The sequence below is a fragment of the Phaenicophaeus curvirostris genome, chromosome 14, assembly GCF_032191515.1.
Source record: "Phaenicophaeus curvirostris isolate KB17595 chromosome 14, BPBGC_Pcur_1.0, whole genome shotgun sequence".
Lineage (NCBI taxonomy): Eukaryota > Metazoa > Chordata > Aves > Cuculiformes > Cuculidae > Phaenicophaeus > Phaenicophaeus curvirostris.
Window position 1 is genome coordinate 12,097,580 of NC_091405.1, and position 16,006 is coordinate 12,113,585.

A 16,006-nucleotide genomic window follows, 5' to 3' on the forward strand; every position below is an offset into this window, starting at 1 on the left:
TGCTCACAAAGGTTTGTGGTGATAGGACGAGGGGGAATGGGTATAAACTGGAGAGGCGTGGATTTAGACTGGACATAGGGAAGAATTTCTTCCCTATGAGGGCGGGGAGGCTCTGGACCAGTTGCCCAGGGGAGCTGTGGCTGCCCCATCCCTGGAGGGGTTCACGGCCGAGCTGGATGGACTTTGTACAGCCTGGTCCGAGGTGGGAGGTGTCCCTGCAGGGGGTGGAGCCGCTGGGCTTTAAAGTCGCTTCCACCCCGAACTGTGGTGCGCTTCTATGGTTCCAGTGGCCGCTCTCAGGCGGAGTTCGCGGGGCCGGTGTCCGTGCGGGGAGGAGGGCGGCCCCGCCGGGGGCCGGGCCGGGGCGGGGCTGCCGGGGCTGCGGAGCCGGAGCGGAGGGCGGCGGGGTCCCCACCATGGGCTGCGGCTGCTGGCGGCTGCTGAGCGTCGTGTGGCCGCTGCTCCTGCACCTCGGTGAGTGCCGGGGAACCGCCAGGGGAGGAGCGGGACCTCTGGCTGCCCTGCGCCCCGTGTGCCCTCCGGCCGCGGGACCGGGCTGCCCGCTGGCCCCCAGCCTCCCCGGCTCTCTGGCCTGCGGGTACCCGGAGGCGTCCCTGCCCCGAGCCCGGGGGTAACCGGCGCCGGGGCTGCACGGAGGGGGGAGGATGGGGACTGTTGGGGCAGCCTCGGGGCTTAGAAGCAGGACGGCTGCCTCGGGCTTTGCTTGGAGCCGGCAACGCTCCGCGGCGCCCCAGGGTCCCTCCCTGCCTTCCCCTTGGGGCTCCCTCCCTGCCCCCCCCTTGGGGCTCCCTCCCTGCCTTCCCCTTGGGGCTCCCTCCCTGCCCCCCCCTTGGGGCTCCCCCCTTGCCTTTCCCTTGAGGCTCCCTCCCTGCCCTCCCCTTGGGGCTCCCTCCCTGCCCCCCCCTTGGGGCTCCCTCCCTGCCTTCCCCTTGGGGCTCCCTCCCTGCCCTCCCCTTGGGGCTCTCTCATTGCCTTTCCCTCAGAGCTCCCTGCCTTCTCTCAGGGCTCCCTCCTTGCCTTTCCCTTGGGATTCCCTCCTAGCCTTTCCCTCAGAGCTCCCTCCCTTCCCTCAGGGCTCCCTCCTTGCCTTTCCCTTGGGATTCCCTCCCTGCCTCTCCCTTGGGGCTCCCTCCCTGCCCCGAGCTCAGGGCAGCTTTCTCCCGTGTGGTTTTATGGTTGGGGAGCAGAGGGGTTTTGCCCTCCAGGTTTCTCCTGCCTGCCCTGCTCAGCCTCACACCGAGGGAACTGGGCAGAGGGCGAGGTTAGCACTGGGTGGAAGCCGGACTCCAGCCTGTGGCGGGGACGGGGTTGCCAGCGAAGGAATCCGCTGGCCCTACCAGCCACCAGGTGCACGGGCTGAGGGCAAACGCGCTTGTTGCCCAGCCAGGTCTAGAGAGGAGCGATGGATCCCATTTTCTCCATTGATACCTCCAATATTTGTGCCCCATGTCACTGGCATCGACCCAAGACTTTCCTTAGCGATGTGGGCAGGGGGTTTCCTATCTGAATGCTCGGCCACCAGCTGAGGTTTCAGGCTTGTCCCGGTCTTAGCCTCAGCCACAGCTGCTTTGCTCAGGGCCTTGTTCCAGGGGCACAGGCGTGGGATGCCAGCGGCTCGGCGCACGGCTCCCTGGAGACATCCTGGCTGCCTTGGCAGCTGCTGGGCAGCTTTCAGCTGCTCCTGGGGGCTCCTTCTCACAGGGCACCCCTCTGGGACCGTCCTCGTGTCTTTCTAGCATCCTCAACTTGCAGAGCTCCCAGGCACATGTGCACAGCACTTCTAAAAATCTCACAGTTCCTGTGACACAGCCCTGTGGGTTCTCTGGGACAGGGCTGAGCTGAGCGTGTGGCATTTCCCTGTGACCCGGCCACACACCAGCTCTTTTTAGGCTTCCTCCCCAGCTGTGGATGGCTGTGGTTGTCCCCCAGCACGCTCTGTCACACACCGTCCTGTGGACAGCACTGGGGTTTGGCCAGTCCTGGTTGCGCATCACTCGTGGAACAGAGCAGGGCAGTGGGGCTCCCTAGGGTGAAGCAGCCAGAGTCACACTTGTACATCTTCCTTTTGTGCTATTCCTTCCTTCCCTTTTTCCCCCCTTTCTCCCTTTTTCCCTTTCCATTTCCCCTTCTCCTTCTCTCCCACTGCAGTAGGAGCAGGGACTCCAGCTTGCTGAGCCTTTGCTTTTGTTTTTTTTTGTTTTTGTTTTTTTTTGTTTGTTTGGGTTTTTTTTTTTTCTGTTGTAGTCACAAATTAATCTTTGCTGTTAGGGGATAAAAGCCGGGACAGATGGCTCCAGGGAGAGCCTAGGAGGCCCGAGGCAAAGCGGCCGGCACGCTGCTCTTCCCTGCAACTAATAGCAGCATCCATTGCAGAGTTGTCACATCAGGCCAGGAGCGAAGGTTCTCTCCAGGCACCTGGGGAACGGATGCTGAGGGTCTGGTGGGATGTGGAAGCCCCTCACCATGTTTCAGAGCCCGGTGTCACCCCCACTTGGTGACACCTGCACCCCATGGGCCCCTGAGCCAGGTGGGCGATGGCCGTCGGGGGGTCCGTGGGGCTCAGCTCGGTCTCTGCTCTCCCTGCAGCTGTGAGCCAGGAGCCCGTCAGCATGGCAGGGAAGTGCGACACCATCTACAAGGGCTTTGCCGGCTGCCTCATCAGCCTGGGCGACAGCATGGCCCAGAGCGTCCGGCGGCAGCGGGAAGAGGGCGGCGAGGAGGCACAGGAGCTGGACACCATCTGCAAGTGAGTGTTCCTGTCCCTGTGGAGCTTCTAGGGTGGCCGGTGACTTGCCACCAGCCCCCACTCCGACTCCTGCTCCTCTCCCCAGGTCCTGGGACGACTTCCATGCCTGTGCTAGTGAAGTGCTGTCAAGCTGCCCCGAGGAAGCAGCTGCAATCTGGGAGTCGCTGCGCCAAGAGTCCCGCAAGATCCAGTTCCAGGGGAACCTGCAGGAGCTGTGCAGCGGCCGCCTGGCCAGCGCCCGTGGCTCACCGGCTGCTGAGACCAACCAGGCCACCCTGCGGGGCTTGGCCACCCTGCTGTGCCCCCGGCTGCTGGCCCTGCTGGCCCTGCCGCTGCTGCTGCCCTGGCTCTAGCCCTGCCTGCCCGGCTGATGCCCCGGATCAGCCCCCTGGCATTGGCACCCACGGTCCCTTCTGAGCCCACCTCCCCTGGGCATCTCACACAGGGCACGGTCTTCTCCTGGAGCCCTTCAGATGGATTTATATTTATATTAAAAGACGCTTTTACATTTCTCCTGTCTCTCTGCCGTGGGATGCCCCTCGCGCCCTTCCCAAGCTCCAAGTGTGCTTGCTGGACCAGCCCCAGGGAGGGTGATGGAGGGGCACGCTGGGCAGCCTACAGGACCCCTGCGGATTCCCACTGCCCTGCCAGTCGCTGCTGGCTGCTTTTCTGGGCTAGGCATGAAGGGTGTTCCCTTTAGAGATGGGTCAAACGGTTTCTTTATTTTAAGGGGCATCTTGGGAAAGCACCGATAGCTTGTCTTCTGATAGGCAACTCCAGTGGTAGCAGCCAATATTCTGAAAGCAATCTCGTTTTTCATCCCTTTTATTTTGTCCTGCTGTATTTGGTCCTATTAATGGTCATCAAGGAAATGCGGGTCTGCAGAGAAGAGAGGATTTTCTTCAGATGAGATGATATAGGTGAAGGAAGCCAGGGAACTGAAGCTCTCTGAGTGGGACTTGTTGAAGTTAAAACAAATGCTGAAGTTTAACTTGCTTGTGTCATTCAATAGAAGATGCTGTCAGTCCCATCCCTGATGCTGCTACGCTGCAAACTTCAGCGTACGGATGTTAGTTCCTAGCAGGCTTAAACCCGTGATGGCAAACCAGTTCCTCTGGGTGCAGGTTGGTGGGGCAATGTCCCTTCTCCGCAGCGAACAGCCATCTTCCCTCAGCTGCCACCTAACGGGACATTAAAATTGCAAACAGGCCACCCCATCTATCACACACACCAGTGGATCCTCACCAGCGCGGCACCTTTGATTCCTAAGGTGACTTTAAGGCTGCCCCAAGAGCATCCCGATGGCCGGTCATGAGGCACAGTCGTGGCTTTGGGCTGGGGAAGCGTTTGCACGCTGGCCTGTGTCTGGAAGTCTGTGGCATGCAAGCAAGAAGCTCAATTATCTCTGTCCTCATCGAGGCAGGGAAAATTGTTGCTCAAGGTGCAGTCACTTAAATGTGTGATCCCAGACACGCTGGGATGTCAACTCTGCCAGCTCCAGGGCTGGGAAATCCTGCCTGGACTGTTGTGCTGGGGTACATCCCCAGGGCCTGAGCAGTCACTGCCAATCCCTCAGTTGTACAAGGGGACTCTGCAGTGATTTCAGGGGAGGTTTAGGCTGGACATTAGGAAAAAATTCTTCACAGAAAAGGTCCTTGGGCACTGGCACAGGCTGCCCAGGGAGGTGGTTGAGTCACCTTCCCTGGAGGGGTTTAAGGCACGGGTGGACGAGGTGCTAAGGGGAATGGTTTAGTGTTTGATAGGAATGGTTGAACTTGATCATCCGGTGGGTCTCTTCCAACCTGGTTATTCTATGATTCTATGATTCACGCTGCCTACTGCATTAACCAGCTTGTAGCTGGCTTGGGGGGACACAAAACATTGCCTGGAGAGGAGTGAAGATGGGCTGCCAGCAGCCTTTGCCAGGGGATGGTGCCGGATCCCCCAAGGGACAGGGGTCAAACCACCATCTCAGCTCTCCTTGGCCAGCAGCTGCCACTCCCCGTGTTTAACGCTGGCGCCGGGGAGATAATCCGCCGATTCTTTCCTTTCCAGTTCCTGACAATCCAGTGTTTAAGGGTGAATTAGTCCTGGATCCCCGCAGGGTGGTTAAGAGGATAAACGCCACGCACTGCGTGGCGCCCATCACCCTGCTGGCACCTCCGTGGGGCCAGGGACGGTGGGCTCCACGCTGCAGGCTGCTCCCCACCATCCTTCAGCGGGATGGGGAGAGGTGGCCAGGGAGCTGGAGGGCTACCAAAGTGATGCTTTCCCAGGCTGTCACCATGACGGAGACCCCAGTGGGCACCAAACTGCTGTGCTTCAATCCAGACACTCCAGGCATTCGATCCTGCACATGGGAAGAGGTGCTGCATGTTTCCCATGCCCTGGAAGGTGCCTCTGAATATCGCCTGTACCTTTGGCTACGCTGCCACGTGTGTCCTGCAGCTGGGAATTGTCATCATCTGTGACACCAGAGTACGTTGCCACACAGCCTGCTGGCACTGACAGCTCCAGGGAGCTGGGATTTGGGGATGCCAGGCTAGGATGGGCCTCTGGGTCACTGCTGGCGCGTGGCCCCCCGTGGATAATAGCATGTGGACAAACCCATTGTTGCCGTGTCACCCAGCATCCCTCTTCAAGGAGCTGCCCTCAAGGTCAGGAGTGGCATGACGACCCGCAGAAAAGCTCTCTGGGCTCTTCAAAATAGGGATAAGCAGCTGGTGTCTCTCCTCCCATTGAGTTCAAGGATTTGTGGCAAGGGTTTGGGACAGTCTTGCAGCCTCAGGAAGGGACAATGTTCTCATTCCTGCCCCCAAAACAAGCACTGGCTGGCATCATAAGGCAGCTGCTCAGGCTGAAACCTGGGGACAGAGGACAGGGGGACAGGGGATGGTGGTCCCCAAGCACTAGGTGCCTCCAGGAAACCCGGCACACTGTGAAAACCCATTGCTCCGGTTATGAAACTCCGGCGACCTACTTTACACTCCCCGCTTTTGTTCTTAATTCCCAGATATGGCCGCTCTCCAGATTTTGCCCATCAAGGCAAATTAATTGGAGTAGATCCTAATTTGCTCTCTGTTATTCTTTGGGCAGAAGATTAAATGCTCTGCAGACATTATCTCCCTCTCTCTCTTTTCTAAGAGACAAACCTGAATTATTAAAAAAAAAAAAAAGAAAAGGGGATAAAGGAAGGCCGAGTCTGGTTGAGTTGACGTTTGAATTCACTTTTTGTAATCGCAGAAGGGGCCAGGGAGGCCGCCGCGGCCCCAGGCAGCTGGAACCAGATGGTGATACTATTCTGGGCAGCTGTGTGAGTAGGATGGCACACGAGGCACGGCGATACGAGGGCCAACCTCCCAGCCACACAATGGTTGAGTCCTCCTTTCCTTTGCCCAAGGAAATTAGTGCTGGTGAAGGTGTCGGCTAGGGAACGACAACTCCTCACCTGTTGGATTTGTCCAACAGAATGGGCTGAAGCTGTGCTGGGGCCTCCAGCGGAGGTGGCGTGGCTCCTTGCCCTTCCATGGTCCCCAGTGCCACCATCCCAATCCAGTGTCCAGCATCGCCAGCACCCCAGTGCACCACAGGGAGAGGGAGCTCTGGGAGCCATGCATAGCCTGGAGGACACTATGTCACAGGGCTGGCTGCTGTCCGAGCCCGTGTGAGGATTTCTGCTGAGCCCCATGTCCAGCTTTCCATAAGGAAACACCAAAAGGCAACCTCAGTCCCCGCAAATCGGACACAGCAGGAATGGCTGAGCCGGAGTCACCTCTGCGCTCAGCCCACAGGCTGGCACCCCATCTGTACCCAGCTTTGGGGCTTTTTTTTTTCTCCAGAGAGGCATATGGAAAGTTGGATATCTTTTTTAAGCAGCTTTAATTGAACATCCTCCCTGCTTCGACCTCTGCTCAGCCTTGCTGGGACAACCTTGAGCTCTGGCCCAGCACAGCCGCTGAGGCACAGGCTTGCTGCCCTGTGTGGGCTGGGATGTGATTCAGAGGAAATCCAGTCTTCCTGCGTCACTGCGAGTCCGCTCAATGGCAGACGAGGGATGTCCTGCTCAGTGACCTTCCTATCTCCTGGCACAGCAGGAAGCCCAGGGCTCCCCAAATTGCCCCATACCCCTGCCACGCAGCAATGTTGCAAGCAGCCTGGGGTGCTGGGGAATACTGGAGGTGATGCTGGCCATCTCCATCATTCTGCAGGAAATTACAGCTTGTAGTGGTCTGCCAAGGCTCTGGATTCAGATGGCAGTGCTGCAGGTGGATGATGGATGCAAAGGGAGCTCTGGAAGGTCTCTTGTCCGAGCTCCTGCTCCTATCGGGGTTTAGCCATGCAGCCGGGGGAGTTGCGCGTATCCAAGAAGGGAGAATTCTTCACCTCTCAGTGTACTTTGGTGGTCCCAGCCTTTCTTTATCGGCTTCCACAGAAGAAGCAGTGAGGAAGCTGCTGATGGGAGAAGCAAAACCGTAAGGGGAGCCTGCTCTTGCAGGGGGATGGTGGTCACCAGCAGAGAGCAGCCAAGTTGTGGGGTGACCTCTTCTTACTGCTTCTTTGTTGAGATCCTTGCCTTGACGGGCTAAATCCTTCCCATGGCACCAGAGGCAGGCTGGGGGTCTTGGCAAGTGAGAGTTAGAAGGCAGATTTCTGAAGTTCTGCTTTGCAGCCCGCAGCTGGCAGCTCAGGATCAGGATGCTTCACCTGGTTGTGAAACATTTTTTCTTGGAAAAATTACTGTAGAGTAAGGAACGCGTTTCAAGTGCCAACTAGCACTGACCCCAAACTCAAAATGGGTGCCCAAAAAAGTGCCCTCATGTAGATGAGAGGATGGTTCCTGGAGATCCCTGCCTGCTTCCAAGCTCCACCACAAGTTCCATGCTTCCTCCAGATTTTCTGCAGCAAGCTACAGGTCCTTCCTGGCCTTGTCCCTGGGTATTTTGCCAGGCGGATGTGTTGGCTTTGTGCGGGTGTCTGTGTGATGTTCTCTTGGCTCCAGTGGGTCTCAGAGCACTATCATGGCATAAATAATACAAAAGAGAGCTGCTCTGATTGAAATTCTCAGAAGTCTATGGTTCTGGCCCAAGAGTTTGAAACCTGTTGGCTCTTTGACATTTCCGAGCTGACGGTTAGCAGTGGTTATGATCCTGTAACTACTTCATTTGATGTTCTCATCAGGAAATAAAGCTGTGAGGAAGTGATTAATGGAAGATACAAAACCCTAAGGGAAACCCATCCCTGCAGAGCGGTTACCCCTGTCCAAGTAGCTGTGGCCAAGGTGAGGCAGCCTGCTGCTGCACATCCATCTGTAGCAGCTGACTAGGAGAGGCGCGTGCTTTTTAATTTGCTGGTGGTGTCAAGCTGGGATGACCTTGAGAAACAGGCTAAAATACCAGGATCAACTTTAATAGGGACACACGTGAGGTTTTACATGTTGAGTACACGCTAAGCCATATCCCAGGGACAGTGCAGGGGACATGTGGCAGTGGAAACATCTCCAGAAAGAAAACATGGGGATTATCGGCTGAAAATATACCAGCAGCACCACTGCTGTGTGGGAAAACAAGAACAGGCTCATTTTCTGTGCCAGAAACTGTACAACTCACCAGATCTGCCAAGTACAGCCCAAGCAGCTCCTTCTCAGACCTGTCACTTGCTAAATTTCCATACCCTATCTGGAATTCCATGGAAAAGAGGCTGATGACAATAGCATACATCAGCTACCTTTTAGTACGGTATGACTTACTAAGCACTTTAAACAGCCAAAGAGCCCAGGAGTGTTAAAATAAAACCGGCTATTTTTAAAAGTATGGTAGGAGTGTGAAAATAGCCCCTCTCCACTTGAACCACCTTGTGAATGACACGGCAGCGAGGCTGGAAAAGAAGCCCGACAGTGTCATATTTGTGTCTCCCCCGGAGAAAACTGTGCTGTCAGCACCTCTGTGAGAAGGTGTCGCCCCTTGTCCTGCTGCTTTCAGCTCATCTGGGACTGAAACACAGAGTATTTGGTTTAAGGATGGGGAAAGGGCTGGAGGAAGAAAGGCCACCAGCAGTTTCCAAGCAAGCTTTGTGGGTTTTGTGGCACTCGGTAGCCAGGGAAAAGAAAGGAGAAAGGAATGTGCCTCGTTATTCTGTTGTGCAGAAGAACTAGCCCACAGGGACTGGGTTTTCCCTGCCAAATAGAAGGGCCGAGGCTTCCGGACAATTTTCTTGCAAAGGGAATGTTTTTCCAGAGCCCCACAGCCCAGCGGGAACCCTCGGTGGGAGCAGCTCCCCCCGGCACTGCTGGGGATCTGTTTGGGCAGGGTTTGGCTCTGACAAGGAGACGAGGAGCCATCCCTCCTCGGGCAGCAGAGTGTGGGGAGCGTGGGGAGAAGCAGCACCATGGCTGTGGGGAGGCGTTCCTGCTCAGCCCATGGGCCAGAAGGGTTCCTGGGCCCACAGAGCTGAGACATCCTGGGCCATGTGGGATAAAAGGGGTTCCAGGGCCATGCAGTGAGGGGGATCCTGAGCCCCTAGGGTGCAGGTGGTCCCAGGCCCACAGAGATCATAGATTCATAAAATTGTTTGGGGTTGCAAAGGACCTCATCGATCATTCTTCACAGAAAGGGTCACTGGGCACTGGAACAGGCTGCCCAGGGAGGTGGTTGAGTCACCTTCCCTGGAGGTGTTTAAGGCACGGGTGGACGAGGTGCTGAGGGACATGGTTTAGTGTTTGATAGGAATGGTTGGACTCGATGATCCGGTGGGTCTCTTCCTGGTTATTCTATGATTCTATGATTCAGTTCCAACCCCTCTGCCATGGCTAGGGAGGGACACCTCCCACCGGATCAGGCTGCTCAAAGCCCCATCCAGCCTGGCCTTGAACACCTCCAGCGATGGGGCAGCCACAGCTTCCCTGGGCACCCTGTGCCGGTGCCTCAGCATTCTCAGAGAAGAATTTCTTCCTACTGCCTGATTTAAATCTTCCCCTTCCAATTTTAAGCCATTCCCCCTCGCCCCAGCACTCTGAGTCCTTGTAAAAAGTCCCTCCCCAGCTTTCCTCTTGCCCCTTCAGGTACTGGAAGCTGCTCTGAAGTCTCCCCAGCACCTTCTCCAGGCTGAACAACCCCAACTCTCTCATCCTGTCCTCATATGCGAGGTGCTCCAGCCCTTGGATCATCTTTGTAGCCTCCTCTGGACCCGTTCCAACAGTTCCATGTTATTCTTATGTTGGAGATTCCATAACTGGACACAGGACTCCAAGTGGAGTCTCATGAGAGCAGAGTCGAGGGGTGGAATCCCCTACCTTGCCCTGCTGGCCACGCTGCAGGATACAGTTGGCTTTCTGGGCTGCGAGTGCACTTTGCCTGCTCATGTCGAGCTTCTCATCAACCAGCATCGCCAAGTCCTTCTCTTCAGAGCTGCTCTCCTGGGGTCTGTGGGACGAGGGGGGTCCTGGGGCCATGCAGGGGTCACTGTCCCTATGGGATGTGGCTGTCCCAGGGCCGTGTGATGCGGTGGTCCCTGTCCCTATGGGATGAGTGGGTCCTTGTACTGTGGGGTGTGGGGGTCCCTGTCCCTATGGGCTGCAGGTGTCCCTGTCCCTATGGACGCGGGGTGGCTGTTCTCCCCGCCGCCGGCAGGGGGCGATAGAGCGCGGGGCGCTGGAGCAGCAGCTCCCCCGCCCCCTCTGGCCCCGCCCCCTCCTCCTCCTCCGCCAATCGCCGCGCGCGGCGCCCCCGCCCCTCGGGCGTCCCCGGCGCGCAGCGATGACGTCAGGAGGCGGCGCCGCGCCGCGGGCCGGAGCGGCCGAGGTGAGTGCGGGACCAGCCGCCGCCCGCGCCCCCGGCTCCGCCCGCCCGGGCCGGGGGGGCAACCCGCAGCCTCTCCGTCCCCCTCCTCCTGCCCCCGGGGCGCTGGCGGCTCGGCCCCGCCGCTGCCCGGGAGGGAGGCCCGAGCGCCTCCCGGAGCGTCCCCTCCCTTGGTGCTCCCGGGCCCGGAGCCGAGCTACCGGGGTGGGGGCAGAGCGGCCGAGTCGGAGCTAAGTTGCGGAAAGCCCGAGCTCGGGAGGTCCCGGGGGGGATGGGCCGAGTGTGGCTGGTGCCTCAGCAGCCCCAGCCCCGGGTTTCCCCTCAGAACTCCCCGAGGGTTCGCCCCGGCGGTGCCGGGTTTGTGTCAGGCTAGGAGAGGCGCTTTAAAATTTATTGTTGAAAGTAAAGGTAAGGTGATTTCGCGCGTTTTTCCCTCTCTATACAGCTTTGGCATAAGTGTGATTTGATGGCTGCTATGTGAGCATTTAACACAGCTAAGAGCTGCCGTCTTCACATTTCCTTACTGACGTCTCAAAGAAAAGAAAAATTAAATATCTTCAAGTTACGAGGTGTTTAAATTGGTGGAGGAAGGCTGAGGGGGTCAGTCAGGTGGCTGACACCCCGTATCCCCAGGGACACACTTGGGTATTAAGCCATCCAGGCCTTGGTATTCTCACAGAGGTGGAGGACATTTCTGAATCAGCCAGTGCTGAGGTGTTGCCCTGCTGAGCTCTGGGATGCAACGTGCTGGTTGTCCAAGGAGATGAGTGGGTAGACCTTTAAATGTAGACCCCTTGTTCCTTCCCAGCACTCCAAGCCGCGGCTCAGAGGTGCTGTCCTTTCCCAGATAGTCTGGCCCCTGCCAAATGTGCAATTTCCTGCTTGAAGCATTTATCTAGTGTCTTAGTTCCTTCTCCCAGACTCTGGCTGATTATGGCACAGGAGCGTTTCCACCTGCACTTACGTGGTGTTAGGCATCTTGTTGCTCGCCATGGTGTGCGACCCTGGGGTTCGTGTAGGCTTCACTGATACTCGTGCACATACAAGGAAGAGCTGCTGACGTACTAGTGCTTGTTGCCTCATCTCAGCTAATGTTGTTAGTGGGTTAATATATGACATTTTCAAGCTTGCTGTTTGATCCTTCTCATGTTTTTTTGTTTATGGGTGGGACATATACACGCATGCTTCTTTGCGTGTGGAATTACTCTGTTTGCGGAGCCTGTCATTCCATCTCTCTGTTGACTTAATGTTAAGCCCTCAGCAAAAGTCAATTAAGCGTTCTATGAAGTTGGCTTTTTATTTCTACTGCTTGCACCTTAGTATGGACATGCTTAACTTGGTGGTGCTGCCAAGAGGTCTTCTATAAGGAGTTGCTTTGATGTCTAATTTTAAAGCTGAATTTTAACTAAAGCTTTATTTCCTTTCCAGATTGGATGTAGAGTCTGAACTGCTTCTGGGTGTTCCTCCAAAATTTTTCTCGTTTCTCCACCTACTTATCCTGATGGAAGATCAGGCAGGGTTCCCTTTATGCTGAACTGTTGCTTGGAGAGGTGGTGAATGAGTGAGGAAACGTTTGGTGATGGTAAGGTGTACGATTACATTTCAAAGCTAACATCTTTTCCTGTGAAGGGTCAGGCACCCTATCAATGGGCTCTGAGCCTAAGAGCAGAGACTTCAAACTGCTTGGCTGACTGCCAGAGTACGTACAGACAGTTTCTCCGTCTCCCAGTACGACCAGCCAGTCATACCGTTTCAGTCAGCACATAAAGACTTGCTGAAGTGCAGCTGATTTGGTTCTACCCAAATATAGGGTGAGGAGCAAGGTGCTGAACTGTTGCTCGGAGAGGATCTTAGGGAGATCTGTTAAATGAACAACTTGCTGCGATACTTTATGGAGTTCCTAGTCAGAAATTTCAAAACTATAAGGTTTGGAGTGGTTGCCCTCTTGCAAAATTGAACAGATTAAACAGAATTACAGAAAATGCTTGACTCTTCCCTTACCTTGATTTTACTTAAGCAATAAGGGCTGGACAGGAAGACCTCCAGAGGTCTCTTCCAACGTCTGCCATTCTGTGACTGTGATTCTGTGCGCAGCTGGGAGCAGTAAACAAACTACACTTCACAAAAGAGATACCAAGTGATTTCCCCAGACACCAGTTCTCCCCATGGCTCTGTTTTTATAGGCGCCGTCTTCCCTGCCTTGTGACAGCAGCCGTGCGTGGTGTGTGCTCTGTAGTGAAGCCCAGTGAAAATCTCCAGCTCTTAGCTTGCAGTAACATGGCTCTGGTGGGATGTGAGCCACTTGTGGGCTTTCCCTGTTTGAAACTTTGCCGTGTTGATTCCTGCTTATGTTTCTTCTCATTCTTTTCCTAAGGTTCAAATGTGGGAGTTGCCCTGGATGTGGTTGCTGCTGCTGCCGCCCTGGGAAAATGCCTTGATAGGGAATTAACACCAGTCAGGGATGGGCTGTGGGACAAGCAAAGTGCTTCCCGAGCCCCCCAAAGAGGTGCAGCTGGACCTGGTTAAAAAAGTTGAACCATACACAGGCCACAATGACATCTACAAGCATTTCATCAAAGATGACTGTGGGGCTGTCATCAAAGCTGGCTCTCCCTCACCTCCACGTCACGCTCACCCCTATCCTGGGCACCACTTGCCTGCCCATGTGGACCAGCCGGAACCCCGCAAGAACAAGGTGGCTAAATACCGCGCCAAATTTGACCCCAGAGTGACAGCCAAGTATGACATTAAAGCCCTGATTGGGAGAGGGAGCTTTAGCCGTGTCGTACGGGTGGAACACAAGGCTACCAAGCAGCCCTATGCAATCAAGATGATAGAGACCAAATACCGAGAGGGGAGGGAAGTGTGCGAGTCGGAGCTTAGTGTGCTTCGGCGGGTTCGACACACCAACATCATCCAGCTTATCGAGGTGTTTGAGACCCAGGACCGTGTGTACATGGTGATGGAGCTGGCGACTGGAGGAGAACTGTTTGATCGAATCATTGCTAAAGGGTCCTTCACTGAGAGAGATGCTACACGTGTGCTGCAGATGGTGTTGGATGGCGTGAGGTACTTGCACACGCTGGGTATCACCCACCGGGACTTAAAACCGGAGAATCTGCTGTACTACCACCCAGGGACAGATTCCAAAATCATGATTACAGACTTTGGGCTGGCAAGTGCTCGCAAGAAGGGGGATGACTGCCTGATGAAAACCACGTGTGGGACTCCAGAGTACATTGCTCCCGAGATCCTGGTGCGGAAGCCCTACACGAACTCTGTGGACATGTGGGCACTGGGTGTTATCTCATACATTCTTCTGAGCGGCACGATGCCCTTTGAAGATGACAACCGCACCCGCTTGTATCGGCAGATCCTGAAAGGAAAATACAGTTACTCAGGAGAGGTGAGTGTGGGTTATGGTGATGGACAAACAAGCAGGTCTCTGTACGTGGGTGTTTGATGACCAGAAGCTGGCTGTTGTGCTCAGGGTGTACGCTACCAGGATTAAAAAAATCTGTGATTCTGGCTTTTAAAATCCCTTCCTGTTTTCTGTCTGCTTTCCAAAACTTCTTCCAGTGCAGCATAGTGAGCTCTTTTAAAAAAATATTTGTATAAAGAAAGAAGAGATCTCTTCCTGCAGAGCAGGACTGGGGTTCTTGTGGGTTTCCATGTGAGGAGACCTCAGACATGGTAAGTAGCTGTTGGATGCTTTATTGTTGAAACTTATGCCAAGCTGAGCATTCCAAATGTAGCCTGTACCTACCTAGTCTGATTTCTGATACACATCCAAGTTTAGTCTGGAAAATACCTTTGCTGAAAGTCAAAGGGGCACTTGCTTCTTAGATCTGGGGGTGCGAGCATATCTGAAATTGAACTGCATTGTGTCTTGGAGCTTCATATGTGATGAAACTGAGGGCTGAAGGATAGTTTTCTTGGATAATTCTGTAAAGAGGAGCCTTGGGTGATAGTTTTTAGGCAGAAGATGGGTAACCCTTCATTACTCCACAGAATGGCTGCGTGCCAGGCTGACACAGCTACTGCTGTCCTGCTTCTGGTCATGGTGGGACATCTTGGTTAGCAGCCAGTTCCTCTACCAAACATCAGCCAAGTTTTTGTAAATTTTCTGTATGATGGTGTATTTTCGCCCTGGAGGCGATGCATGCCCTTCAGAAGAAACAATTTGAGATTTAAACATTTCTAAACATAGAATCATAGAATTGTTTGATTGGAAAAGACCTTTGGGATCATCAAGTCCAACTGTACCTGTCCACTACTAAACCATATCCCTAAGTACTTTATCTACCCATCTTTCAAATACCTCCAGGAATGGTGACTCCACCACTTCCCTGGGCAGCTCCTTCCAACGCCTGCCAGCCTTTTCAGTAAAGAAATTTTTCCTGATATCCAACCTAAATCTCCCCTAGTGCAACTTTAGGCCAATTCCTCTCTTCCTGTCACCTGTTACTTGGGAGGAGAGACCAGCACCCACCTTGATACTATGTCCCTTTAGGCAATTGTAGGCAGTGATAAGATTTCCCCTCAGCCTCCTTTTCTCGAGGCTAAGCAATCCCAGCTCCCTGAGCCTCTCCTCATAAGACTTGATACTAGTGACCAAACGCTAATTGATAGCAGGAATTAGTGTTGCTGTTGCAGGTGTCCTTGCTGTGCCATGCGCATCATCCACCATCGCCTGAATGCCGAGTGCAGGTCTGTTTCCCCTGAAAAAAAAACCCCAAGCCAGAATTAAAAAGCGTATGAGGAAGGGCAGTGTGAGAAAGAAGACGGAATGTTAAAAGAAGCTTGCAAAGTCAAGTGCCCAGAGCTGAGAGCTTGAGCTGCACAAGTGAGAGGAGTTTCAGGAGGGCAGGAGGGAGCTGACTTCCGAACTGTATCGCCATACCATGTCACGCAGCAGCAGTGCCATGAGTTTGCTGAGAATCGGTGCCGAGTCCCTCTTCTGGAAAGGGCCTCAAAACCTGGTCAGAGAGGACAAAGCTATATTGAGAGAGACGTAAAAGCTAAGCTTCACACTGACCTGAGAAGTAACTCCATCTTCCATGAAAAAACAGTGAGCTCCTGTCCACCTAATGTAATTGCTTTCTGCCTGGAGCCCTCTTACCACCACTCTCCTGCTCCTGGAGTGTGAGGTCTGTTTGAAGAGGCTATTAGCAGATCAATAGGAGAGGTCTCCCAGAATAGCTTATTCAGGTACTGCTGACATCACATTATCTCTTGTGTCTCCTTCTGTACTTTCTGAACTGCTTGGAGTAATGGGTAGGGTGAGGAAAGAAGAAAAGCTGGCTTTGTAACTTGCCTTGCTTTTTTTCTGAACAGCTCTGGGTAAGGGCTACCTGGGCTGTTGAGTCTGCATTTGATGTAGCCTGTTAGTCTTGTTCTCTTTCACTCGTTTTGTTAGAACTCACTGAAAAGAAAATTTGGCAAT

The 16,006-nt window shown here is 54.6% G+C and overlaps 2 protein-coding genes across 3 annotated transcripts in view; both read left to right on the forward strand.

The window, feature by feature from the left end:
- The first annotated feature begins 383 nt into the window (after positions 1-383).
- Positions 384-3,278, forward strand: NRN1L (neuritin 1 like). Its single transcript, XM_069868499.1, has 3 exons — positions 384-474; positions 2,608-2,767; positions 2,853-3,278. The coding sequence occupies exons 1-3, from the start codon at positions 417-419 to the stop codon at positions 3,118-3,120; spliced, it is 486 nt and encodes a 161-aa protein (XP_069724600.1). The 5' UTR covers positions 384-416; the 3' UTR covers positions 3,121-3,278.
- Positions 3,279-10,513: 7,235 nt separating this feature from the next.
- Positions 10,514-16,006, forward strand: part of PSKH1 (protein serine kinase H1) — a 30,229-nt gene continuing 24,736 nt past the window's right edge. Inside the window, exons 1-3 of one of the 2 annotated variants that reach the window (XM_069868471.1) lie at positions 10,514-10,563; positions 11,989-12,142; positions 12,935-13,966. In XM_069868471.1, the coding sequence (XP_069724572.1) occupies positions 13,022-13,966 (945 nt within the window). In that variant the 5' untranslated portion in view covers positions 10,514-10,563; positions 11,989-12,142; positions 12,935-13,021. Of the gene's footprint in view, positions 10,564-10,815; positions 10,969-11,988; positions 12,143-12,934; positions 13,967-16,006 lie in introns of those variants that run through there. The other variant, XM_069868470.1, reaches the window with a different exon arrangement.